General features: G+C 50.8%; 1 protein-coding gene across 2 annotated transcripts; it reads right to left on the bottom strand.

Moving 5' to 3' along the window:
• Window positions 1–352: 352 nt before the first annotated feature.
• RHPN1 (rhophilin Rho GTPase binding protein 1) lies at window positions 353–25613 on the bottom strand. 2 transcript variants are annotated; one of them, XM_077189647.1, is made up of 15 exons: window positions 24910–25613; window positions 17366–17484; window positions 13202–13330; window positions 10984–11059; window positions 10628–10705; window positions 9682–9806; window positions 9123–9289; window positions 8432–8619; window positions 8167–8323; window positions 5991–6110; window positions 3973–4167; window positions 3656–3732; window positions 2763–2909; window positions 1628–1786; window positions 353–1535 (listed from the first exon to the last, which is right to left on the bottom strand). In XM_077189647.1, the coding sequence occupies exons 1-15, from the start codon at window positions 24997–24999 to the stop codon at window positions 1338–1340; spliced, it is 2025 nt and encodes a 674-aa protein (XP_077045762.1). In that variant the 5' UTR covers window positions 25000–25613; the 3' UTR covers window positions 353–1337. The 2 variants fall into 2 exon arrangements, with proteins under 2 accessions (XP_077045762.1, XP_077045766.1); XM_077189651.1 differs by having other exon boundaries at window positions 17366–17481.
• Between the last annotated feature and the right edge of the window lie 2238 nt (window positions 25614–27851).

Below are 27851 nucleotides of genomic sequence, written 5' to 3'. Positions count from 1 at the left end.
TCTTAAAGCCCATCCTGTTCCAGCCCATGCCATGGGACAACTTCCACCACCCCAGGTTGCTCCAACCCCGTCCAACCTGGTGTTTTTTTTCCTGGAAGTTTTCCTTAAATAGAATCAGGGTTAAGAGCTTGGAAAAAATGGACAAGGAGCCACTAGAAGAAGTCACAATCCCAGGGGATACTGTGGCCACAAGATCCCACTGCTCCTTTAAACCACTCCTAAAAATTCCTTAAAAAGTACAAAAATACAATCCCATCTCTCCCAAGGGAATTTTCTACCTCCCAAGATCATCCAAGCACTGAAGACCAGACAGCTCCTCAGCCTTCAGAAAAAACAACACACCAGGCAGAAATAGGATGGAGGAAATTTTGCCAATCTGTTTTGTGGATTCAGAGTCTCCCAGTGTTTCCAGGACAATTACCAAGATGCCTGGATCCATCAGGCCAGCCCAGGAACGCTGACAGCAGGGTTAGGGAATTAGCAACATGTGCAAGATCCAACAGTAGCACAAATTTAGTAGTTTAATATCTGGAGGAGATATCTTCCTGGAATTTTAATCTCCTCCCAGGAAAAATAAACCCCCCCCTCCCAAGGCTCTTAGCTATTAATCTCCTCACAGAATATTTAGGGCAATCCACGTCTCCTGATTAAAAAAGCCAGACAACAACTGCACGTTAAGTCCTTCCCTTTTCTTCCAAAGAATCCGGCTGGGCAGTTGGGCTGGATTTTCTGAGTCAGGGTGGGGGTTCATTCCACCAAAAAAAACCACCCCAAAAGCACTAAAAATGATCAAACCATCCTACTTTGTTGGGATAGCCCCACCTGGGAGATGCTGCCTGGGTTGGACCCTGTGATGGGATCACCACAAGTTATCCATGCCCGTGCTGTCCCCTCTCCCAAAAAAATGGGAGCCTGAAAGGATTCAGCTGAAGGATTCAGCTCCTCCAGCAGCTCTTGGAGAGCAGCTCCATCTTGTGCCTCACAGAGAAAGCCCAGGAGATGCTACAGAAGGTGACACTTTTGCTTTAATGGCTGGGGCTGGCTTTGGCCAAGCAGAAGACACAAACCGGGCCCTGCTTTAGCACAGCTCCCCCCGACCCCCTTGAGAGCAAAAAAAAAAAAAAAAAAATCCCAAAATTAACAAAAAACCCGAGTTTCCCCCAGATTGAGGGGCTTGTTGGACACAGGAGTTGGGAGGTGGAGGTGCCTCGCTCACCTCTCGGCGCGGATCCGACCAGCGGCGCATTCCCGGGTCTGGGAGTCCTCACAGCCCAGCCAGGCTTGGGAAACTTCCCGGGCAGCCAGTCCTGGAGCTCAGGGGCCACCGTGGAGCATGGTCAGTACATGGCCTCGTTGTCCCCCACGGCAGTGAAGGGGACACCACTGTAGGTGCTCTTCTTGCTCCTCTTGCTCTTCTTGCTCCACACCAGCAGCGTGCTGGCGCTCTTGCTGTTCATCAGGCTCTTCCTGCTGTTCTCCTTGTTGCTCTTCAGCATCCCGGATCCCGAGGACATCACTGCTGCCTTCCTGTCCACCTGGTTGGGAAAGGTGGAGAGGGGAGTGAAGCCAGGGCAGCACCCAGAGAGCTCCAAAGGAATCCCGTGGTTTCCTGCGGGGTGTGACTTACGGCTCTGGGGCATTCCGAGCCCTGCAGGGTGATGACTCCAATGTCCACCCCCTCCTTCCCGGTGCTCTTCAGGAGCTGGACAACCTCGGCGTGCTTGGACCACTTGCAGTCCTTGCCATTCACTGAGATGATGTAGTCCCCCTCCTTCAGCCCAGCTTCCTGCAGGGAATGAGGGAAAACGTCCAAGAGAATCTTGGAATGGTTTGGAAGGGACCTTCAAGATCATCCAGTCCCACCAGGGACACTTCCCACTATCCCAGGTTGCTCCTTGGACACTTCCAGGGATGAAGCAGCTGCAGCTTCTCTGGGCAATCTCTGTCAGGGCCTCACCACCCCGACATCCAGGAATTTCTTCCCAATACCCATCTAACCCTGCCCTCTGGCTTTGGGAAGCCATTTCTTCTCATCCTGGTAATCTATCCCTTGTCCCAAGACCCTCTCCAGCTCTCCTGGACCCTTTTAGGCACTGGAAGGGGTTCCAAGCTCTCGCTGGAGCCTTCCCTTCTCCAGGCTGAGGAGAAGACACAACTCTGCTCCAGATATGGACCATATCCTGTCCACATCCCAGTCTCTGGGGAGATTTGTGTTTTCCAAAGAGGGATGCGATCCTGCTGCTAAGGAGAGTGTTGTTCCAGAGATGCTGGGATTTGGAGGGATGGGTTGGTACTGAGGGAGCAGAGAGACCCTTAGGGCATCCCACCAGGATTCTCCAGCATCTTCTGACGGAAAACAAAGCTGCCCCTGTTTTTTGGATGTGCCATCTTGCTCCAGCCGCTGTCACTGGAGAAAACATGGAATTTTGCTCAGTTTTTAACTGCTGGAAGCCCATCCAGCTCCCTTGTCCCTTGTGTTGGGATTTGCCATCTTGTTCCAGCCACTGTCACATCCCAACACAAGGGACAAGGGAGCTGGATGGGCTTCCAGCAGTTAAAAACTGAGCAAAATTCCATGTTTTCTCCTTAGCTATCTCCTAAAAATTAATCATTTCATGACGCCCACCTGCAAACCCCAGCCTGAGCTCCAGCAGGGATGAGTCTCCTCCTGAACTCTTTTAAGACCTAAAAACACCTGGAATCCCTCCAGGCAGCTCCCTTCTGGCATTCCCATGGGAATAGCAAGAAATTGGGATACTCACAGCAGCGCAGCCCCCTGGGATGACCCCGGCAATGAGGACGGGGGAGTCTCCTCGCAAGGTGAATCCAAAGCCATTCTCTCCTCTCATCAAGTGGACTCTCCGAGCTGGATACCACTTGTTCTTGGCTGAGAACACGGAGAGGGGGCCCTGGGATGAGGCAGAAACATGGAATGCATCTTTTCAGCTCCCTGGAACTGTGCAGCCTTGTAAAAAACCCCATTTCAGGGATGGGGAGGGGGCAGAGGAAGAAATCCTGTCTTTCGCAGGGAAAACAGTCCCATCATCCAAGAAGAAATGATGGAGGCTGAAGCTGTCTGGATCTGGGGGATGCCACCAGGGGTTGGTCCAGGAGCAGGGTAGAGGGACAGGTCACTAGTTCAGGGTCACTTTTCCCCAATTCTTTCCCATTTTCCCCTCTTTTTCTGCTTTTCCATTCTTACAGGAGCAGGATATTCATGCCTGCCCTAGGGCTGAGATGCACAAACTCTCCCTGGGGTACTCAGGGGATGATCCCACCACAGATCCCACCACTGTCCTGAATCCCAGTCCTGCTCCCCAGGACCCTAAAAACCTAAAGAGGGCATGGATAAAGCTCCAGTGGGATTTTCCTGGTGCTTCCTGCCACCGAAACTCTTCTATCCATAGGGTCTCTTGGGAAAAGCCCACCCAAAATTCCCGTGCCTGCTCCCCTGTCACCAGATGAGCTTTGTGACCCATTTGTGTCACAGACACAGATCCCAGCCCTCCTCCTGCTGCTCCTCCTTGCAAAACTGCTGGAGAGAGGGAGAAGAGGCTGCAGGAGGAAGGAATCCAGGCAAGCAGAGCATGCAGGGGAGAAGGAGGAGGAGACGGCTGCTCCCTCGGGATATTCCCGTTCCTGGAGCTGTACGTACCAGCCTGTGGAAGAGGTCGGTCACCTTCACCTGGGAGAAGTTGGGGGATTTGATTTCGGGTTTCTGGTGCGTTTTGGCTGATAGGAGGGAAAGAAAAGCACAGATGGGGGTGACCTCAGGCAGTTGGGGTAGCTGCTGCCATCCCAAAGAGGGACAGCATGATCCCGTAAGAGCCAGGACCTAAAATCCTGGAATAGTTCAGATTGGAACTCAGAGATCATCCAGGCCAACCCCCATTCCATAGCACAATTCCCCATGGAGTCCTTTCCACCCACAAACCCCCTCCCCACCCACAATCCCAAAAACCCCCCACTCACGATGGATGTCCGGAGCTTCTCCCGTCTCAAAGAAATCCTCCTCGTGGTCGATCTCGGAATATTTGCTCAGGGAGCGTTTGTGGGCGAAAGACAGGACCTCCTGCAGGATATCCATCTTCCTTAGGATCTTGCACAATCCATGGATCCTCATGGCCTCCTCGTGCTTCATGATGGCTTTTTTGAGGTGAGCTTTGCCTGCGAGGGAGCAGAGGGAGCTGAGCCCGACGGAGCGGCAGCTCCGGCGCCGTTCCCGCTCGGCTGCCCACGGATTTCAGGAGCGGTGCCACCACCCTGCTGTGACTCAGGGACAGCCCAGTCACGTTCCCAGCCCTAAATGGGGTCGGTCCCAGCCCGATGGAGGGCTGGGAAGGGACCTTGAAGGGTGACCTAGTTCGCTCCCCTGACAGCAGAGCTGGCAGATGTTCCTGAAAAACCACCCCCGACGTCCCTCCTCACGCTTAACCTCAATCTCCTGAGCAAATTAACTTCTCTCCATCGCCTCGGATCCCTCGGGAATGGGAACACGGAGAACAACCCAGGCCTGTCCTCCTTGGGAAGGTGCAACACATCCCTGTTTTCTAGGCTAAGCCTTTATCCTTGTCCTGCAGGTTCTGCTCTCCATCCTCTGCTCCTTGCTCCTCTCCACTTGCCTTCAGCGCGTTCCCACCCTCGGGAAATGGAAGTGGTCGGGAAAGAGGAGCTGAAATTCCAGTGACCCACGGGTATCAACGCAAAGCATCTCCTCCGTGGGAAACTGCAACCAAGGCAGCCGTATCCAAGGCTGAACTCCCAGAAAAGCTCTCTCCGTGTGTGTCTCATGGATACACGTGTGCCTGTGGCATTTCACGTTCAGGACACACGGTGGCAACAGAATCCAGGGAGATGAGGTCTGCTCCAGGCTCCCGGAATCCACAGCCAGAGGAACTTAAATACCGAGGGAATGTTTTGGGGTTGGATGGAAAACAAGAGAGGAGATTCCCCCCACTGAGAATTTTTATCAAATCTATAAATTGTGAAATTATGGGTAATAATAATAATAATAATAATAATAATAAAATCATGGAATGGTTTGGGTTGGAAAAGACCTTAAAGCTCATCTCATTCCAACCCCCCCTTCCACAGGGAGGGACACCTTCCAACATCTCAGGTTGCTCCAAGCTCTGTGTGACCTGATCTTGGACACCTCCAGGGATGGAGATCCACAACCTCTCTGAGTTTTTCCCTTCCTGTAAACCAAATCCAAGCTGAGCTTGGTGCCTGCACATCTATTTTTTACCAGGAATGTTGAACAGAGCCTGTTTTCCCCAGGAAAATCAGGCAGAGCTGGAAAAGCTGATGCAAACCACATCTGAGTGTGTTGGGGTGCTGTCACCATAAAACACTTGGATTTTGGAGTTTATTTGGAGGTTTCCAGTGAAACCTGGCTGAGCATCCTGAAGGATTTTGCTGAGGCCAAACTCATTCCTGGTGGGATCTGCCTCCTTCCACACGTGTGCAAGGAGGGACAAGAGCTCCTGGGGGAGGCAACACCCCAAATTCTGAGTGCTGAGTTTGCTCTTGGTGCGGCCCTGTTGAGGAGGGGCTGCCAAAACACGACTTCAGCTGAATAAGCAGCGTCTGTTCTTTCCCTGGAGCTGAAATCCTGCATGGGAAGAAGTTCTTGTCTCCCAAGAATTCGCTGCAGCTGAAAAAGCCACCCCCTGAGCATCTGCTGTGTCTTGTTTTCCAGCCAAGTCAGCCCAAACCAAGGAGCTTCCAGGATCTTTGTGTCCCTGTGGATTTCTGTGTAGTGTTGGGTGATGTTACCTGGCTTGGAACACCTGGAATTTTTCCTGTCAGAGCTGGACAGGTTGGGACAAGCACCACGAGTTGGTCCTCACACCCTCAAGGGGACTGTGATGCTTTCCTGCTTCCCAGGAGAAGAAATCTCCTGAGAAATTCCTCTCTGCATAGAGAGATCCCCCCTAAAACCTCATCATTTGTGGGAATTGTGATGGGATCCAGAAATCTGTGCTCACCCAGCTTCCTCCTCTCCTCGGGATCCTGCAGCAGAACACGAAGGGATGGCCCCTCTGGCATGGTGACATGGAATTGCAGGAAAGCCTTCTCCTGTTCCAGCAGCTCGGCATCCGAGGGAGCTGTGGGGAAGGAAATGGATGGGGATGGGATTAGGGAGAGGTCAGAGCCACCCAGCCCCCCGTGGCAGTGGGGACAAGGAGGTCACATCCACATTCAGGTGGCCCTGGCAGCACCTTCCTGTCATCCTACCGCAGCCTGCAAGGAATGAGGAATGGGGCCATAGATGATCCCAGCAGGGATGCACCAGGATCTGAACTTAAGGGCAGGATTTGTCCTGAACACAGATTTTTTTCCTCTTTCCTGCCTTCCTTCCTGCTCCAGTGTGGAAGCAGGATTGGGAATAGAGAGCCCTGGGGGATCACTGACAGGGAGACAAATGAGACAACAAAATCAGGGAATCATGGAATGGTTTGGGTTGGAAAGGACCTTAAAGATCATCCAATTCCAATCCCTTTCCACACGGAGGGACACTTCTAATGGGCTGCAAGCCCCAGCCATTCTGGCCCAGGATAATTCCAGGGATGGGGCAGCCACAGCTTCTCTGGGAATTCCAGTCCAGGAATGCTCCCAGGAAATAATTCCTTCCCAATATCCCATCTATCCCTGCCCTCTGGCAGTGGGAAGCCATTCCCTGTGTCCTGGCACTCCATCCCTTGTCCAAAATCCCTCTCCAGTTCTCCAGGAGCTCCTTGAAGCACCTGAAGGGGCTTTAAGATCTCCCTGGAGCCTTTTCTCTATCCCACACTGCAACCAAGGAGGTCATTCCATGGAAAAACAGAGATGGATGCAGCTCTCCCAGGCTCTCCAAACCCCACACTAGGCTTTTTTAACCCTTTTTTCTAGCCCAAGTCGTTCCTAATCCTCTTTGGCTCACTTAGGGCTGCACAGCAGCCTCTTTCCCTGGACACAGATTGGGATAAGAAACAACCCAGAATATTCCAGGGAGTTTTGTTGCTCCAAACAGAGGATCTCAAAGCCTGGTGGGCACTGGGATCCAGAGGGCTGGGAATTGGCAGCTCCAGGGCTGGGTCTCCCTGTGCCAGCTCCTGCCATGTCAGCATCCCTGAGGGATTAAACTGCAGCGTAAGGAATTTATTCCCAGCTGGTTATGGAAGCAAAACATTTGTTATTCTGACAAGGGAGAAGTGTGAACAGGAACACGAGCTCCCAACAGCAGGCAAAAAAATTCCTAAATTAGGCATCTCCTGCAGATTTCTGCTTCCCACAGTGCCTAAGGTCACCAAAAATTTTAAGGGGAAGGTTTGCCCTGCCCCTTGGTACCCCACGGAATCCCATCTCCATCACCATCCTCTCCTGTTTGGATCTTTAAGCCCTTCCAGCTCCACACTATCCCCCTCTCTCCCATCTCCTTGCTCAACCCAGCTTCTGCAACGCCCACATGGCACAAGGAAGATTTTGGGCAGGCTCTGGAGCGGGGGAGGGTGTGAGGACAGTCTGGCAGCCACTGGTCACAGCACTGGTTTTGGCAGCCAGCCCTCAAAAATCTTCACCAGCCACCCACCAGGTGACACCAAAGGTCACCAGGAGCATCTGCTGCCCACCCCCGGATCCTCTGCTACATCCCAAAATTGTTCCCAGGGTGTTGGAGGTGGCAGAGATGGAGATCAAGGGTCACGTCTTGAAGTCACGCTCCAAGTGACTCCATGGAACCATGTGTACCTTGCTGCCACCACCCTGAGAGTCCCAGGACACCCATCCATGAGGCCGGAAGTCAAATCCAAGGTATTTTTGGATTTATTTTTGGATTTTTGAAGCCCTCAGCTGGCCCAACACAAGGTGACCCAAAACAGGCAGGTGACCCTTATTTCCCCACCCAGCCCCAAGGGGGACAGCAGGTGACATCCCTCCAGCAGCTTTTTCCTCCCCTTCTTAAGGATTTTTCCCTGTGGAAACCAGAAGTATGGAAAAATCCGCCTTGGGGATGAATTGCTGAGTCCACAAAGAAGATCCACAGCTCAGAGTATTCAAAAAACTTTGGGTGTTGTATCCATAACCTCTTTTTTTTCTTTTTTGGGAATCCCTCTCCAAAACCCAGGAATAAAGTGGAATTAGCACTTGGATGAGCAGGAAGCTCCCTCCAGGCTGGACACTCACCGGGGCAGTCGCAGAGGGCGATGGCAGCAAAATAATGGGAGAGGGCTTTGAAATGCTCCGACTTGACTTGGACCATGGTGGTCCAGGAGAAGGGAACGTAGTCCTTGACGTGGGGCTGGCTCATGGTCTGGTGCACCAGGGAATAAACATCTTCCACCTGGGAAGAGGGAAGGGAGAAGAAATGGAATGCAGGATGTCCCTCAGGAGACGGTGACAGCAGGGACCACAAAATCCCACCAAATCCTCTCCCTCCCAGAATCCTCACCCTTGCTGCCTCCTGAGCCAGCTGCAGGCGGGACAGGAAGTCGTTCTGGGCACGCAGCAAGGTCATCTTCTCAAAGACACACTCCTGGACCTGGGCCACCATCAGCCTCACCAGCATGGTCAGGGAGGCTGAACTCATGTCCAGGCTGGGAGCATTGGAGAAGTTCTCCTTCAAGTAGTTAAAGGCACCTGGAGGACAGAGAGAAGCTCCTGGAAGTTACCAGGCTTGTGAGGAAGAGAATCAAACTTTGGGATCAGGCAGGTTTCCCTCCAAAAACAGGTTACCCTGCAAGGATATCAAACATCTCACCAGTGGTGAGATGTCAGTGGTGGGTGAGAAGATCTGAGGTCCAACCCTTGCCAGCTAAACCATCCTTGTGCCCAATTCCTTCTCCAAAGCCCTGGGTGAACCCAGTTCCAGGCTCTGTTTTTTCTATAGGGAGATGGATCAGCATCTCTCCTCTCCACAGCTGGGACATCCTTTTGGATGTCATTCTTTTGGGGGATATCCTTTTTGGCTGTTGGATCATCCCAACTCCTCTTCCCAACCCACACAACCAACGTGGAGCCACCTCACGCTCTATTTGTGATCCCTTGGGAACACCTCTTCCTACGACTGCTCCCACCCCTTCCTGAGCTTCCATGGACCATTCCCACCTTTGGGAAGAGGAGGAAGAGGGGAAGGCACTTACCAGCTGCCTTCTGGAAGGCATCGATGGCCTGGTTGAGGCCGGGCAGGGAGGCGCGGTCCTGCCGCGCTCCGATCTGGGTGTGCAGCGCTCCGAGGTTGAAGAGGACACTTCCCTTCTCGAAGGCCAGGGCCCTCTGGTGGGATGGGACCCCCGTCAGGGAGTCGTACCTGGAGAAGGGAAGAGAAAACAGCTGCCCATCCCCTGGTCACGGTCCCCAAAGTGTTCCTGTCATGGTCCACACAAAGTGTTCTCCCTCGTGGAAAGGGGGTTGGAACTGGATGATCTTGAAGGCCCTTTCCAACCTAAACCACTCCATGATTCCCATGGATGCAGGAGGAGCCTGAAGAGTTTTCAGCACTCAGGCGGGCTTGGAGACACCATTCCCATCATGGTACATCCCCCATGGGATTTGTGTTTCCCTCTCCCTCCCCAAATTAACCCACCCAAGGCAACGGCAAATCCAAACCCAGGTGTCCACCAGCTGCGGCAGAGATTCCATATGGAAATTTGGATCCTGACTCCCTCCCCACCCAAGTGTGACAGGGAAAGCTGCACCCACCAGTGGAAGAAGACGCCCAGGGTTTTGGTGGGAGGGAAGAACCGGCTGTCAAGGAAGTAGAGCTGGTTGTAATATTCCATCAGGAGCTCCAATCCGGCCTCATTGCGGCTCGGGGTGCGCATGGCCTGCGGGAATGGGAGAGGAGACAGGGATGGGAAAAGAGGGACAAGAGGGACAGGACACAGGGAATGGCTTCCCACTGCCACAGGGCAGGGATAGATGGGATATTGGGAAGGAATTCTTCCCTGTGAAGGTGGTGATTCCATTCCATTCCTGGAATGGAATTCCCAGAGAAGCTGTGGCTCCCTGATCCCTGGAAGTGTCCAAGGCTGGGTTGGGTGGGGCTTGGAGCAGCCTGGGACAGTGGAAGGTGTCCCTGCCCATGGAAAGGGTTGGAATTGGATGATCTTTAAGAGCCTTTCCAACCCAAACTATTCCATGATTCTGAGTTTCAATCATGGGGAAAGTCTGGGTGCTGGGACATTCAAATGTGGAAGCAGCAGCCTGGGAGTTGTGCTGGAAAAACTCATGGAAATTCTGATTTTATAAACCCTAGGAAATAAACAGGATTTCTTCTCCTCCTTTCCCAGACTGCTTTAAATTCCCTCTTCTCCAAGGCCTACCTGGAGAGAGAGAAGTTGTTCAGCCTTGCCAGGGGTGAATTAATATCTATAAATAATGATTGTACTATAAATTTTATTGCTGCTCATTTGTAGGTCAGCAGGGCAATGAGGATACGGAAAAATGAACAGTTCCTGAATAATCTGTAATATTTTGGAACCTATAAACCAAGTCCAAGGTGCTCCAGCATGGGGATGCTGCACCCTGAAATACAAGGACAAATATGGAATTTGGAGAAAGGATGAGGGGAACCCCCAAAGGAAATGTGACATCTCCAAGGAGTGATCCCGGACAAGCCAAATTTTGGAAGCCAAGGGACACCAACCTGTCGCAGCTCCATGAATTCCTTGATTTCCTTTTCATACAGGACACCCTCCTCTCCATAGTGTTCACTGATGAAATCCTGGATTGGGAAACAGAAGTAAATCCTAATTTTTATTATTTAAAGCGAGATTTCTGGCAATTTCATGTAAGAATTTTCCACTTCTGCCCACAAGAAAACCTCCACTAAGTAATAATCTCGTCCCTTTCCTGCTTTCCAGCATCTCCAGACCTTCATCTCCCCCTTTTCCATATTTTAAGTCCAGCTCCTTTCCATGAATTTATTTGTTGGTAGCTTTTCTAAATGGGAAAATTAATTTCAGCTGCTTCAGTGTCGATCCATGAAAACTCAAAGCTCACCTTGAGTGGTACCAGCAAATCCAGCTCCTTGGTCTCCTTGAGTCCCAGAGGGATCATGGGAACGCTGATGGATTCACTGGAAGAAGACAAGAACCTCTTTGGTGGTTGGATTAAAAATCTTGGATGGATCCTGTGGAGTGGAGATTAAAAGGAAGAAGCTCCTTGCCCTGGGCTGGTGCTGCTCCTATTAGGAGACTCCACATGGAAAAATGCTCTTCCCAAAAAGATTTGGGAATGGCAGCATAGGAGAAGAAGTGCTAAAAAAACCCCAAATCATCTTATTTTTCCAGCTCCCGTTTTTCAGAGGAACCCTGGATGTTGAGTGGGCAAGGCATGATCAAGCCCTCACCAACACAACAGCCCCCTCTCATTATTCCTCCAAATTGCTGGTAACTCATTAATCAATCATTAACTGGAGAGGAAAACAGGCAAAGGAAGTTATGAAAACCAGGAGAGCAAGGCAGGGAATTAGCACCCACGTTTTCCTTGGAACAAACAGCTCCAGGAGCTATAATTAGTGCAGAAAGCCATTACTGCTCATTTCCTAACGAGAATTCCACTGGAATCCAATGTCTGGAATAAACAAAGAGGGTTTTTGTTTGGCCTGGGCACAGTATGGGGTTGTTGTTGCTGCTCCTGATTTCTTTTCAAACCAGGGCAAACAAGTGGCAAATTGGGAAAACTGAGCAGCCTTGATGGGGAATGTGCCTGGAAAAGCACGTGGATGGACACTGAAACGTGGAATTGTGGAATGGGTTGGGTTGGAAGGGGCTTTCAAGATCATCCATTCCAACTCCTGCCATGGAGAGGGGCACCTTCCACAGGATCAGGTTGCTCCAAACCCCATCCAACTTGGCCTTGGACACTTCCAGGGATCAGGAAGCCACAACTTCTCCAAGAATTCCATTCCAGGGCCTTACCACCTTCACAGGGAAGAATTCCTTCCCAATATCCCATCTATCCCTGCTCTCTGGCAGTGGGAAGCCATTCCCTGTGTCCTGTCCCTCCATCCCTTGTCCCACGTCCTTCTCCCGGAGCCCCTTTAGGCACTGGAAGGGGCCCTGAGGTCTCCCTGGATCCTTCTCTTCTCCAGGTTGGACATTCCCAGCTCTCCCAGCCTGGCTCTATCCCTTGGAGCATCTCCAGGACCTCCTCTGGATCTACTCCAGCAACTCCAGGTCCTTCTGCTGTTGGACCCCAGAGCTGGATGCAGAATTCCAGGTGAGATCTCATGTGAGTGGGGCAGAATTCCCATTTTCCTGCTGCCCACACCGTGGGATGAGCCTGGGACAGGGGGGATTTCTGGGATGTGAGCACATGTGGATGAGGCATTTCCAGCTTTTCATCCGCCAACACTCCCAAATCCTTTCCTCAGGGCTGCTCTCCATCCCTTCCCCACCTGCCCAGCCTGGATTTGTGCTTGGAATTGCCCCATCCCAGGTGCAGGATGTTGCACTTGGTTTTGTTGAACCTAATGAGGTTCTTCTGGAGCTTATCCAGGTCCCTCTGGATCCCATCCCATCCCATCCCATCCCATCCCATCCCATCCCTCAGCCATGTCACCCACACAACACCTCACGCTGCCATCCAACACCACCCACCTCAGGAAGGAAAAAAGAGGAAAAAATCCCAGCATCCCAGAATTGTTTGGGCTGGAAAAGACCTCCAAGACCATTGAGTCCAACCTGTGACTGATCCCCCCCAGCCCAGAGCACTGAGTGTCACATCCAGTCATTCCTTGGGCACTTCCAGGCATGGTGATTCCCATCACCAAAATGTCCTGTTGGGAAGAGCTCTGGTGGGATTGTCAGGTCAGTACAAGGGAAGATGGTTCTTTCTTCCCTATTCCTCCTGCTTTGGGACATCAGTGTCCAAAGGATGCTACATCTATCCCAAAACATGCCAGTATTCCCCTAGGAAAAGCTGATTTTTTTTCTCCTTGCAGCTCTAGAAGGGAACCACTGACATTCCCAGGATGAAAGTTTTCCAGGAATTCTGGCCCATACCCAAATCCTCCCCCATCCTCCAGCCACCACCTTGTTGTCCATGACCATGGACAGGTTTTGGGTTGGAAGGGAACCTCTGAAGGTCGTCCCAACCCTTGGCCATGGGACAGAGCAGGGCGGACAAGGCCAGAGCAGCTGTGCTCCCAGAAAAATTCCATAACAAGAGGGAAAATTGAAATCCCAAAGGAACAGGCTGCTCTTCCCAGACCCACCTCTCATTCTGATACACGTCCATGCTGCTGTTGAGCTCTTCCAGCTCTTCCTTCAGGAGCTGAAGGTTGGAGTTGACGTAGCTCAGCTCCAGAGCCACTGTTTCCTTCACCTTGTGGTTGCTGGTGGCCCTGCAAGAAACCAACGGATCAAATTTCCCTCTTTTTATCCATGAATTTATGTTTTCCACTCCAGACTCAGTTACCCAGTGGTGCAACCCATGTGCATCGAGCCCAGCCTTTCCACAGAATTGTGCCTCTGGGTCTCCAGGTGATGCTGGAAAGGTTTGGGTGGGATGGGACCTCTGAGGGTCATCCCATTCCAACTCCTGCCATGGGACACCTTCCACTATCCCAGGCTGCTCCAAGCCTCATCCAACCTGGCCTTGGACAATTCCAGGGATCCAGGGGCAGCCACAGCTTCTCTGGGAATTCTGTTCCAGGGCTTCACCACCCTCACAGGAAAGGATTTCTTCCCAATATCCCATCCATACTTGCCCTCTGACAGTGGGAAGCCATTCCCTGTGTCCTGTCCCTCCAGCCCTTTTCCCAAGTCCCTCTCCAGCTCTCCTGGAGCCCCTTTAGGCACTGGAAGGAGCTTTGAGGTGTCCGTGGAGTCTTCTCCAGACTGGACATTCCCAGCTCTCCCAGCATTTCAGGATTAGAGAAGTCTGAACATCCAGGCAGAGGCTGAGCCCAGGCAAAACTCATTGCAGTGCAGCATCCAGGAATTCCTGCTCCAGAGCTCCCCTTGCCCATTCCCACTTCACCCCCAGTGCAGTTCCAGCTTGGGCTGTGATCAGGCCAGGTGCTCCCCCATTCCAAATAAACTGTGAGATTTGAGGAGGAAAAACTCATTTTTGGGTGCAAAGAATCCTTGTGGAAAAGAAAGGACTTGTGAGCTCCTGCCTTCCCTTCCCTGCTCCCGGCAGGAACTGTAAACACCAGGGATTGATTCCAGCTGTTCCCAGCAGGACAAGCTCCCAGGCTGATTATTCCCTGCTTATCTCCTCCAGAGGAAAGCAGGGAGAGATAACCCAGAGCTGAAAGGGGCTCTGGCTGCTGAACCACGCTGGGATCCAGGGAAAACAACACATGGACAAGCTCTGCTCCACCAGGAAACTGCTTCCCTCCAGCTTTTCCAGAGTATCGCCTCTGACATGGATTTTTTATGGATTAAATCATTCTGGGTCTTGCCCTGCCCTGGTTCAGGGCAGCAAAAGGAGCTCCAGGGCTTTCCTTTGAAAATCTGGTGGTTCAGAGTCCCCTCCTGCCTCTCCTTTGCCAGGATTTTTTGATTCTAAACAAACCAAACCACAGCACATCCAAAGATCCCCATGGCTCTTCCAATGAAAAATCCTTCAGCATTCCTGCAATTCCCCAGGCACTGTCACCTTATGTTTCCATATAAACCAGTATTTAATCCCTATAAACCAAGACTTAATTCCTATTTATCCCCCACACATCCCAACATCTCCAGGACACTGTCAGTCGATTAAGGAGAGTTTTCCCTCCTTGTTCCCAGCTGCCAACAATTTTTTGTTTTGTCTCTCAGCAGGCCCCTGATTATTTTCCAGGTGTCTTAGCACAGTTTCCAGGAGGATCTGCCCATAATTTTGCCAGGAATCTGTTACCAGGAAAAAAGTTTTCCTGGGGTGCTTGCAAGTGCCACACACAGCAGAAAATCCTGGAATGGGTTGGGTTGGAAGAGACCTTCAAAATCATCCAATTCCACCCCTTTGCCACGGGCAGGGACACCTTGTCCAACCTGACCTTGGACACTTCCAGGGATCAGGCAGCCACAGCTTCTTTGGGAATTCCATTCCAGCCCCTCACCACCCTCACAGCCAAGATTTCCTTCTAAATGTCCCATCTAATCTGGCCCTATTCCAGTTTAAAGCCATTCCCTGTGTCCTGTCACTCCATCCCTTGTCCCAAGTCCCTCTCCAGCTCTCCTGGAGCCCCTTCAGGCACTGGAAGGGGCTCTGAGGTCTCCCTGGATCCTTCTCTTCTCCAGGCTGGACATTCCCAGCTCTCCCAGCCTGGCTCCAGCCCTTGGAGCATCTCTGTGGCCTCCTCTGGATCTGCTTCAGCAGCTCCACATCCTCCTGAAGCTGATCCCCAGAGCTGGATGCAGAATTCCAGGTGGGATCTCACCTGAGCAGGGCAGAGGGGCAGAATTCCCCTTTTCCTGCTGCCCACGCTGTGGGATAAGCCCAGGACACAGGGAATTTCTGGGATTTATTTTGTGATTTATTTTTCTTTCGTTCCAAAAACCTGGACATTTTTATCTCCCCCATTCCTCCACTCCATCCCAGTGTTTGAACAGGAAGGAAAAGGCTTCCTCTGGCTCTTCCCATTTATTTACCCAGCAAAGAAATCCACTGATCAAATACCACATAAATTTTTTTTTCCCAACACCCCATTCCTGCCAGCTTTTCCAGGAAAAAACATGGAAAGGCTGAACAGGATTACCTTTACCAAGCATCTGGCTAGTTTGTTTTTAAATTTAAAGGCAAAATCCCAGCAAATTCAGCTCTAAACTGCTCCAGGCTGGACAATCCACAGTTTTTTCCACCAGCACCAGGCTAAAGATACAAAGGAATTTTATTCACGCACCACAAATCTTTAATTTTGAAGCAATAACCTTTAGACTTGCAACATAATCCCCCCCCCCTTCCTCCTCCTCATCCTTTAATTTCAAGCTTGATTATTCCTTTTTCCGAAGTTTCATAAGCTTGGAGCACCGGAATGCCGAGAAATCAACTTTATTACTCAGCTGGATTTGTGGGAGGGCAGGAGGGAGGGAAAGTGGCTGCTCCAAAGGACACCCAGAGTGCTGAGCCAGCAAAAAAAGAGCCCCCTCAGTGCATTTCCCTGATAATTAAGATGTGTTTTGCATCCCGTTTTTCCTCACTCCCACTTCCCACAGCTCCAATTCCAACCGAAACCAGGCTGATTTCTGCTGAGCCAGCACATTTCCCTCTGTTGTTTGTTTGGTTTTTTTTTTTTTAATATAGCACAGGAGAGGCAGAAGTTGGGATTCTGTGGCTTTTTTTCTTTAATTAAATGAGGCACAGCAGCGTGGATGGAGCAGTGGGATCTCATCCCCCAGGAAAACACCTTTTTTTTTAATGGATCAACCATTATCCCCTTCTTCCAGGTGCAACAGGAACACTCCATTGATGTTAAATCATTCCAGTTCCAAAGTGAAAAGCTTATTTTATTTTATTTTATTTGGGATAAAAACAATCAACAAGTTAGTAGAATATTCCCAAAAAATTTGTATTTTAAGGCAGATTTATGGGATTTTTAATATTAATGACCCTCCCAGCCTGAAATGTGCTCCAAATATTAAGGGAAAGTGAAATAAACACAAACGATGCTAAAAAAAGTTGTCCTTGGGATAAAATCCCTGTGGATGTGGCACTTGGGGACAAGTGGTGGCCTTGGAAGTGCTGTGGGAATGGTTGGACTCTATCCTGATGGGATTTTCTGAGCTATTTATGATCCTAAAGCTGGATTTCATGGAATGGTTTGGGGCGGATCTTCAGAAACCTCCAGTTCCACCCCCCTACCTTGGGCAGGGACTTTTCCCTATCCCAGGTTGCTCCAATCCCCTTCCTGCCTGGCCTTGGACACTTCCAGGGATGGGGCAGCCACAGCTTCTCTGGGAATACCATTCCAGGGCCTCACCACCCTCACAGGGAAGAATTCCTTCCCAAATCCCATCCATCCCTGCCCTCTGGAAGTGGGAAGCCATTCCCTGTGTCCTGTCTCTCCATCCCTTGTCCCAAGTCCCTCTCCAGCTCTCCTGGAACCCCTTTAGGCACTGGAAGGGGCTCCAAGGTCTCCCTGGAGCCTTTTCTTTTCCAGGCTGGACATTCCCAGCTCTCATCCTGGCTCAAGAGCAGATGGGCTCCAAATCTTGGAACATCTGGACTCACTCCAACAGCTCCATATCCCTTGGATCCACTCACTGGGTTTTCAGACCAGACCTCTGCATTCCAAGCCCAACCTCAGCCACAAGTTCATTCCCATTATCCCATCTGCTCCCATCCTGATTTTTAACAATCTTCCAGCAGCTGAATCTTGGATATCAAGACTCTATTCCTCCCTCCAACCAAATTCCAGAGCCAGGGGGGTGCCCAGGGGATCAGGACTCACCGGAAGAGGTTTTCTGCTCCCGCTCTCATCCTCATTTCCTTGTTGATCTGTTGGTTGATCCGGGCCCGGCGGTGCTGGAGTTTGCTGCGCTGGGTCTGGGCAAAGGGGTCACAGCCCTGCTGAGAGACAAGGGCAGGTTCTCATCCCAAATCCACGTTTTGGGAGTCAAAAAAATCCCATCAATTCCGTAAATTGTGCACTTTCAGAGCCCGGAGTCATGGAATGCTTTGGGCTGGGAGGGAGTTTAAAGATCATGGAATTCCACCCCTTGCCATGGGCAGGGACAACTTCTTCTGTCCCAGGTTGCTCCAACCTGGCCTTGGATACTTCCAGGGATGGGGCAGCCAAATTTTCTTTGGGAATTCCATTCCATAACCTCACCACTCTCACAAGGAAGAATTCCTTCCCAACATCCCATATAATCTCACCCTATTCCAGTTTAAAGCCATTCCCTGTGTCCTGTCACTCCATCCCTTATCCAAAGTCCCTCTCCAGCTCTCCTGGAGCCCCTTCAGGCAATGGAAGGGGCTCTGAGGTCTCCCTGGATCCTTCCCTTCTCCAGGCTGGACATTCCCAGCTCTCCCAGCCTGGCTCCAGCCCTTGGAGCATCTCCAGGACCTCCTCTGGAATTGCTCCAGCAGCTCCACATCCTCCTGCAGTTGGAACCTAGAGCTGGATGCAGAATTCCAAGTGGAGTATTACCTGAGCAGGGCAGAGGGGCAGAATTCCCCTTTTCCTGCTGCCCACCCTGTGGGATGAGCCTGGGAGAGGGGGAATTTCTGGGATGCGAGCACACATGACCAGGTCACATTGAGTTTCTCACTCCCCAGACCTTCCCCTGCCCCTGGAATAACCATTTTATTCCCCAATCCCACGTGTTGCCAGCAGGGATTTCTTTCCCTGAGCTCTTCCCAAACTCAGTCCTGAACAGGAATTCCACATCCCCATCCCAGGCTCTGGACACGAGCCAAGATCCCAGGGGGGCTGGAGATGAGCTCAATACGACCCCAAAGCTCAGGAAGAAAGGTGATCCTGAGGCCATCTCCAGGATGTGGAGCACAGGGAGTCAGGAGTTCACGGGGATGCAGGAATGAGGGGCTCACGGCACTAAATTGATTCCATCCTTTCCGCGGCTCCGGCTCGGAATTTCTGCAGACAGGGAAAACACTGAATTCCTGACTTCAGGAAATAGCAGCCACCTAATTTCCCTCTGGCTCACAGCGTTATTATGGGATGCCTCAGGGAATGGGGCATCCCCGAATCCAGGGCCATAAGAGCTCTGCCCAAGTGGGGATGTTTCCCATTGAAGATTCAGAGGCATGGAATGAGCCTCTGGAAGATCCCTGGATAAAAAAATCCCTGGTTGGAAAGCACAAAGCTGGGAAGTTTAAGAGCATGGAAAAGTCTGAGCCTGTATATCATGGGAAGATCAAGATCCCAAAATCATGGAATGGTTTGGGTCGAAAGAGACTTTAAGGATCATCTCATTCCAGCCCCTGCCCTGGCACAGGTTTCCCAGAGAAGTTGTGGATGCCCCTGGAAGTGTTCCAGGCCAGGCTGGATGGGGCTTGGAGCAACCTGGGATAGTGAGAGGTGTCCTTGCCCATGGAATGAGATGATCTTTAATGCCCCTTCCAACATAAACCATTCCACAATTCCATGGAATGCCTGATCACCTCTCCGATGGGACCCGGCAAGGAGGAAGTGGAAGATTTTGCATTTCCATGGACTTCAGCTTCCTTAAAATTAATTCCTCATATTCAAAGTCCACTGAGTGCTGCTTCCTTTGGAAAAGGGCCTGGGATTAACAGTGGGATTTTCATTTAAGGGAAAGATTGGAGCTCCTAATTGGTCCCTTGGAGACTGAGGAATCAGAGCGACTCCAGCTGGTCCATAAATCTGTGGGATTAATACTTTACAGGGATCCATGAATTTGATTAAAGGAACAAGCTGGAAGCATAAGATCCAAATTATTCTGGAAATGCAGTGGGATTTGAGGAAAACACCCCAAAAGCTGCATAAATATTGGGTCTGGAATACTCAGGAGCAAATAGGGGAAAGTTTGATCCAGATTTGTCACTTTTGGATTTGTCCTGGGGGAAATCCACCCATCCTGTTGGCTCCCTAGGGAGAAAAACAATCTAGGAATCAGAGGAAAAAGGGAAAAGGATCAGGAAATCAAGCCAAGATGTAAAGAGAAGGTGCTCATTAAAATTTCAAGGTTTAATTTCAAATTTCAAGATGAGATCTCTGAGAGCCTGACAGATCCAGAGACAAATGTATGCAAATATATGCAAATGAGACAGTTCCAGGTTCCCTTCTCTGTGCCTCCAGAGCCACAGAAATCCATGCAAACTCAAGAAGTGGGAAGTTTCTCTTCTCCAACTCCATCTCTTCCTGCAAACTCCAGCACCCTGGAGTCCTTTCCATCTCTGGCAAAGATTTATTTAGAAGCAGCCAGAGGATTTTAAGGGAATTTTTGTGAGGAAAAGGAGCAAAAACCACCTGGAGACACAGGTGAAGAGGCCTAGGAAGTGCAGGTGGGATGATGGAAAAGACACAAGTAGAAGGATTATCCAAACCCAAAATAAAGATTTTTGTCTGGAGGGAAAGCAGGAAAGTAATGAAGGAAAGAAAGGAGTGGGATGCAGAAGACGCTGGGATGGCTCCACAAGATATTCCAAGAGGGTTAAAACCTCTTCGCTGCAAGAGCCATGAAAGGATTTAGCAAATTGATGTGACTTGTCCTGCTGGGAAGCACTAAAGCTGTTTGCAGAGCTGAGAGGTTTTTTTTCTTGGCTTCTCCATCAGATTTAATGGGATGAGTTCTCAATCCCTATCCAGGCTCCTAAGCCAGCAGCAAAAAGGTGCTGGAAAACCAGGAGCCCCTGATATAAACCCAAAGCCTTGCGAGGTTAAGTCAGGAATTCAAGGATTTCTCGTGATCTCCACACATTCTGCTTTCCTCTACATTTATGAGGCTGGAAAAGTGCAGGAATATGAGATTGCTGCACACCTTCCCTCAAGAGGCTCTGCCTCGATCCCAAAAAATCATCCCTGGCTTGCATGGATGAATAGAAACATCATTCCATGAGGAACAACCAAGCCCCATCTGCAGGAGCTCCTGGAGCATCACAGGAATGTTGTAATTCCACAAATCTTAGAGTAAGGAGGAAATATGGCTCCAGGAAAGCACAAAAGGCCATCTTTAAATCCAGATATAAACGAGGAAAATAAGGAGTCAAGTGAAGAGCATTCCACCTTCTAACAGTTCAAAGGATCCCAAAGCTTTTCCTGTCAGAGTTCCAGCCAAAAACTAAAAACCACAGAATGAGTTTCCAGGGATTTAAACATGACTTACATAAAGGGGGAAAAAAAAAATCCCACCAAAATCCCACTGTTGGGTTCCAAAAGGGATTTTCCTCACTGAATTCTTTGCTCAAGCTCTCAAGGTCACCCCTGTAAGGTCAGAAGAAAGAGAGGCTCTTTCATCCAGGCTTTGGGGTGCACCTGGGGACACCTGGAAAAGGGAATTTGGGGGGTTTAAGAAGGGGCTCTGGAGATAATCAGACTTTTCCTTCCCGGTTTAAAGGTTTTTAAGGAAGAATGAGCACAGAACTCTTCCATAAATTGTGGAGGAGCCATGGAACAGCGGCTTTTGTTTGTACACAGGGAATGATGGATCAGACATCCATGAAAATGAGTGAGGTGTGGCCAGCCCTGCTGTTTATCACCTGTGACAAAGCAAGATCAGGGACAAACACTGGACTCTGTGATCCCAACAGAGTCCATTCCAACCCATATCTAATGAGTTTATTGGAATAAGGCTCTTTAGGCCCAGAAAAATCAGGGGAAATGCCTCACACGGAAGTGACAATGGAACCAAAAATCCTCATCCAGGCCCTCCACATGAGGGGGAAAAAAAGATTCCCTAAGACCCTTTCCAGAGCAGAATCAAGCTCTCCTTTGAGGGAGGGCAAAGATTCCCCAGCCTTATCTTCACAGGGAACATTTGGAATTGCTCAAGGGCTTTTGTCACTTCCAGCCACCTCTCCCAGTTCCAGAGGGCCCATCCAGGAGGGCAATTAGGAGTCCTTAGGGAATGTTTACTCAGGGTGGACTTTGAACTTTGCACCCCCAGGAGATGAAGCCTTGGGTGACAGCCACACCCTGAGAGTGATTTGTGACCTCAGTGACAAAGACAAGGCACCTGGGACACACTGAATCACCTGCAGGAAGATGTGGAAGCCAGTAATTCCATGACAAAGGGATTGTCTCTGCTCCTTTGTAGCTGGAAGCAACAGAGAAGAAACGAAACTGAAGGATAACAAGTGAAATGTGGGATGGGAAAAGGGGATCCTTGGAAGTGCTGTTAAAGTTTCAAGGAAGAGAGAAATGGAGATGCAGATCCAGCTCCTGAAGAACTAGCACAGATCAGGAACGTGCTGGTAAAATCCAGGCATGGATCTCTCCAAAGAAATGAGGAAGGGATTGGTTACTGGGAGTTAGAGCCCCAGCAGGAATTGCAGGAAAAGCTCCTGGAGATACTGGGAGAACCTGGCTGGATCCCACAGGCTGCTCCACAGCTCAGCTGCCCAAGACCGGACCAAGCTGGGCCATGTCCAAGACCAGTTTTGGCCACAAAGGAGTCACCACCAGGATTCCTCCCAGTTAGGGAAGCCGGGGAATGCCCAGAGAGAAACTGAGGAAGTTTAATTTGAGCGGAGACTCGAGACATCCATAATGTGGGAAGAGGAGTCATCAACTGGTGCTGAGCTCAGCTCCACAGCCAGCCCCACCTCCAGGAGACACCTTCCTGCTCCCAAGGACAGGGAATGAAGGAGAGCAGGACTCCAGCCAGTCTGGATCGCTGCTGTGGGTGTGGGCAAACACACTGAGACCCTTTCGTGCCAGGAAAAGGGACATTGAGGGGACGATGGAAAGGTTTGGGTTGGAAGAGACCTTAAAAATAATGGAATTCCACCCCCTGCCATGGGCAGGGACACCTTCCACTATCCCAGGCTTCTCCAAGCCCCTTCCAACCTGGCCTTGGACATTCCAGGGATGGGGCAGCCACAGCTTCTCTGGAAATTCTATTCCATAGCCTCACCACCCTCACAGGGAAGAATTCCTTCCCAATATCCCATCTAATCTCACCCCATTCCAGTTTAAAGCCATTCCCTGTGTCCTGTCCCTCCATCCCATATTCCAAGTCCCTCTCCAGCTCTCCTGGAGCCCCTTCAGGCACTGGAAGGGGCTCTGAGGTCTCCCTAGATCCTTCTCCAGGCTGGACAATCCCAGCTCTCCCAGCCTGGCTCCAGCCTTTGGAGCATCTCTATGGCTTCCTCTGGATCTGCTCCAGCAGCTCCAGGTCCTCCTGTTGTTGGAGCCCAAAGCTGGACCACGATCCATGATCCCAACCCCATCCAATGGGCCCATGGTCTGTGGCTTCAACCTCAACCCCATAAATTTCTCCCACTAAACACCTACATCCCACTCCAAAAAAAAAAAAAAAAAATCAGGTATTTATTTCCATGCCCTCTCAGCAGCACCAGCGCTTCCTTACACAGAGTTTTTCCTCCAAACAGGAAGCTCCCAAGTGCACAGATGATTCCAGGCTGGAATAGGATAACTCTGAGCACCTGTTTTAATGCCAGAACCGCGCTGGTCTTTAAAGGATTTTCACAGAGCCGCAGCTGTCAGCTGGAATTTTTATTCCTCTTTGGAATCCACAAGTTTTTAAGTCAGGCCAGCACAGGCGAAGTGGCCAAGTGACCCTGCTTTAGCCACATTATCCCGTGGGACAGAGAGGAAAACAAAAGCCAGGGAAGCACTCCACACACAAAAACAGGCTTGGAAATCCTCCTTTTTTTTCCCCCCCAGGGTTATCCAGAATTTCCTTCCTTTTTTTTTTTCCAGCCAGAAGCATTTATGAAATTAATATGAGCAGCTATAAGGCAAGCAGGAAGTGACAACAAGTGGGTTTTTACTCCCTGAAAATCCATTTAGATAGGAAATTCCCTGTCATGGAATTAATCTCATGGAGCACCCTGGCTCCGAGCTGGGTTTCTGTGGGAGACAGGAGCAGCTAAAACCTCTAAAACCTTTTATTGAGAATATGGTTACATCACAGAGCCTTTGAACAAATGAGGGGAGGATTAAGGTTTTAAATTTCCCAAGTGGCCTCACTGGTGGTTCATGCAGTCAGCAAGAGGAAGGAAAAAATAAAGCCAGGGGTGGGAATAAAAATCTGGGGGATTGGGGGTTTTTAAACAGCACAAAGTGCAGTTAAAAATTGAATTTTAGGAGAGTGAAAGTGCTCTGAGGAGGTGGGGGAAGCAGAGAGTCAGGGCAAGGTGCCAGCAGGAAACAGGTGGATTAAGTCTTCACTCCTAGGACAGAAAACTTGGCAAAAAAAAAAAAATAAAAGGATTAAAAATCATTTTTTCAGCAGCATTCAGGATCCCCTGCAAGGCAGAAAATATGGATCCACGCTCCTGATGTTGTCAGGGTGATAAAAACAGCAGGAAAAGATTGTATTGATAATTTCTTTCAAATAACAATAACAAAAATAAAGTAATAGAGCTCATCAGGTGTTCTGCTGCTTTAATTAAAAAATAATCATATTATGACAGAGGCTGCTGAGGCCCTGCCCAGTTCTCCCTCCGAAGCTTGGCAATATTTTCCATGTTTTCCTTCGTGCTCTGGACCCAAAAAAGAACAAATTGGGAAAAAAGTCCCAAATCCCTCCTGTTAATCTTCCCTCACGAGCAGCACCTGCTCTTTAGACAAGGCCCTGAGTTAAACCCCGACCTGGTTTAAGGTTGCAACCTCTTGAGCTGCAGCCCAGGCTCAAGTGACTCCAGATCAGATTGATCCAGGGGAAAAAAAATGAAAAAAAAAACCAAAACAAACCCTTCCAGAGCTTGGCTGAGTTTTGCTTTCTTGATTATTTGGGATTTTTTTTAGGGGTGTTTTAAGTTTTGGGACTTTTTGCAAGAAGGGCCCAGATTATGGAGTGCACTCGCTGCTGGTTTATCCTGCTGGATGTCATTGGGCAAAACTAATGGGAAAAAACGCTTATATAGACCCAAAAATTAATGTTTTCCATGTTTTCTTGCTCCCTAAATCCTCTCTGACCTCAAGAAATGAGGGGCTGGTGGCAGCCTGAGGGCAATTCCCACTGATTCCATCCCAAATGTTGGTAATTAAACAACAACACCAGAGGAGCAATCAGCACATCCTGAACTTCCCTGGGAGTGCCTGGCTGGATCAGCTTCCTATGGGCAAGAAGGAAGAAAAACCCCAAAACCTCAGGGAATGAGGTGAAAAGCAGGCGCTGGGAAGCTTGGGGATGGAGCCAGCAGAAAAGAGGGGATTCAGGAGCAGAATTTTAGGGATGAGGAGCTGGGAGGGCGTTGTTTAGGGCTGTTCATGGGGCAGCAACACCATTTCCACCCCTGGCAGGGTTGGATATCCCTGTGCCCCCATCCATGGGCACAGCCATCCCCATGGATGGGACAGGGATATGGGGCCATCCTCACCTTCCGTGTGCTGCCGCTCTTCGGGCCGTGCAGGAGGACAAGGCCACCGTCCCTGTCCCCATCCGGGCTCTCCTCCTCGGGGGGCATCATCTCCAGGGATGCAACATCCACAGGCTGGGAATGGGGGCCTGGAGCTGGGGGGCTCCTGCTTGAGCTCACAGCGGGGTCTGGGGGCTCGGTGACCCCTCCTTTAGTCCCACCGGGGTCCAGATCCCAGCCTGTCCTATCTAGGGGCTTAAACCCCTCCTAACCCTGGCTCTGTTCTGTTGCAAAGCCCCCTGCACTCAACATCTGGCCAGATGTGAGCCCACAGCTTCCCTCCGAGCAGAAATAATTTAGGGAAAAGAGGGGACGCAAACCCCCTTTGTAAAGCTACCCCAGGCAGGGGGATGGTTAAATCCCACCAGACCCTAAATGGGGGATGTTTAAACCCCCCCAAAACCTGCTTGGAAGAGCTGCTCTGGATAAGGGAAAGAGGGAGTTTAAACCCCCCAAACTCCCCTAAATAGGGGGGTGTTTAAACCCCTACAAACTCCCCCTATAAGAGTTACTCTAAACGGGATGGGGGGGGGGGTTTAAACAGAGAGACTCGGAGTAGGGAGGGAGCCAAACTCTCTTAAAATCCTTTTACAGAGCTGCCTCAAATAGGGGCGAACCCCCCAAACTCCCTTTTAGAACTATCCTAAATGGGGGGGGGGGGGGGGGGGGGGAGGGAAGTTTAAGCCCTCCCAAAACCCCTTTTCAGAACTACCCTAAACACACCACCTTCAAACCCACCTTGTACAGCGACCCCAGATGGGGCGAGGGGTTAAACCCCCCCTCCCCTAACAGCCTAAACACCCCCAAAATCCCCCTCCCAAAGATGCTCCAGCCGACTGGACCCCCCCAAAACCTCCTTCCAGAGCCAAACCACAACTCCACAGCCCTTCTCCGCCTAGACCCCACCCCGGAGTGCCCCGGGACCCTCCGGCCGTGCCCCCGCTCACCCCCGGTGCCCCCTCAGGCCCCGCCAGCCCCGCAGCGATCGCGGCGGCTCCGCCGAGCGCGGGGCATAAGGAGGGCGGAGGGGCGGGGGCTTAACTGCCACATAACCAATGAGAGTGCCACATGGCATTGATAGACAGTAGCACTGCCCAATAGATGTGCGGAATTGGGGGAGGCGTTGGGGGGGAGGAGCGGAGGGGCCGTTGCCCGTGGCAACGGTGGGAATTAGAACGCGGTTGACGTCACGGGAGGCGGGGTTCTAAGCCCCGCCCACAGGCGCGGCTGGAGTCGGGCCGCCCCTCACGGCTCCACAGCTGGGTGGGCTCCGATCCCGGGCCGGACACATCTGGAGGATCCCAGCTGAAAAAAAGGGGCACGTTCAGCATCCCGACCACATCTGGACGGCCCCGACTCCAGCCAGACGATTCCAGCCGCGTCTGGGCCTGTCCCCACTCGCTGCCTCACATCTGGGTGCTTGTGTGTTCCTACCCCGGTCACATCTGGATTACCCCGCCTACCACAAGGAGCCCCCGCGCCCATCCCAACCACATCTGGGCTGGTCAGCTTCTGTTCTCCGCCATCTCCTGGCCACATCTGGGCGGTCCCTCCCGCATTTTGCCCCTGCAACCCCTGCACCCTCCTCCCCCCGGTTCCCCCCCTATCTTTTCCTCAACATCTGGGCTGCTGTGCCCTTGCCCTGTTGCTAGCTGGTCCTGTATGAACCATAGTTTAATAGGAAATATAACGAAAAAATAATGAAGAAATAAAATCAAACCCACTTTATTCCTTTTTGCAGGCAAATCCTGCCCCGCATTCCTGCTCTGAAACTTTGTCGCCGACCACAAGAAGGTCCCTGAGTCTTTACGTGGGCCACAATGAAATTAGTGAGTGGTAAATCCCATTTATATCAATGGGACACAGGGAGTTCTGTGCAGATCCAGCTGCTTATTGGGTGGGAAATGTTAGCCCAGGATACACTAAATATTTTATAGGGTGTTGATTTATTTTATAACTGCATTTATTAAGCCCGTTCTGCCTTTCCCAGTTATTTTTTCTCATCAGGGCTTCAAGGGCTGCGTGGTCCCAGGGAAGGGCTTCTCTCCCTCCAGGATTTTCCAATCCAAAAGGAACAGCTGTAGTAGAAAACTGGAATTACTGATTAATCTGGAATGTTTCATGGATGCATCCCTCAACAGCTGCTGTGGTGTCACCAAACAGTGCAGGGATCCCATTCCACTCTGGTTTTCCCTAAGGATAAGCCAAACCCACCACTCCAATTTTCCCAAGCAGAGCTCCAGATGGAGCTCCCATTCCAATTCCAATTCAATTTCCCACTACAAAGAGCATTTAGGAAGGGAAAATCCATAAAAATACACAAAAACTCTGCTTAATTTTTAATGGATTTATCCCAGGTTGTGCTTGGGTGGGATTGAGGAGCAAACTGGAGCTGCTCCAGGCTAGGACAGGTTTTTCCCAGCTCACATCCCTGCAAAACCCATCGTGGACATGGGAAACATAGGAGAAAGCTGAGCAAATCTTATGGAACCCAGGGAAAACGGGAGAAATTCAAACCCAAGCTGTCCTTGGAAGGAGGCGGACAAGGGCGAACAAGCCCTGGCTTGAATTTGTCCTTCCCTGCTCCCTTCCCCGGGGCTGGCTCCCATCCCTGGACAGCCTCCACTCATCCAGCCAGAAAGGTGGCTTGGATGTGTTTTTCCTGGGATGGCGCAACAGGGATCAAAGAGGCTTTCCCAGATCCAGCCCTTCCTCCGGGGGTTTCCGCTCCCGGCCGCGAACCGGGCGGGACCTTCCCAAGGGAATGCGGGGTCCCCCCTCCTCATCCTGGCTGGGGATTCCACATGGAGCAGTGCCCTTCATTGACCCAAACCCCTGAGTTTTCCTGCAATTATGGGATTGGTTTGGGTTGGAATGGGGTTGAAAGGTCATCCAGTACAGAG

This window comes from Agelaius phoeniceus, chromosome 1 (assembly GCF_051311805.1).
Source record: "Agelaius phoeniceus isolate bAgePho1 chromosome 1, bAgePho1.hap1, whole genome shotgun sequence".
NCBI classification, from domain to species: Eukaryota; Metazoa; Chordata; class Aves; order Passeriformes; family Icteridae; genus Agelaius; species Agelaius phoeniceus.
Note: the sequence above shows the minus strand (reverse complement) of the source record. Positions and strands in the feature narration are given on the sequence as shown.

What these genes read in the sequence shown, in the direction of transcription:
- RHPN1 (XM_077189647.1), bottom strand. Translation starts at nt 24,999, where the DNA reads ATGATGCCCCCCGAGGAGGAGAGCCCGGATGGGGACAGGGACGGTGGC. An exon ending in TGCCTTCCAGAAGGCAGCTG is followed by an intron (nt 8,620 to 9,122) that starts GTAAGTGCCTTC and finishes TCTGTCCTCCAG; the next exon opens with GTGCCTTTAACTACTTGAAG. An exon ending in GCTCGGAATGCCCCAGAGCC is followed by an intron (nt 1,536 to 1,627) that starts GTAAGTCACACC and finishes TTTCCCAACCAG; the next exon opens with GTGGACAGGAAGGCAGCAGT.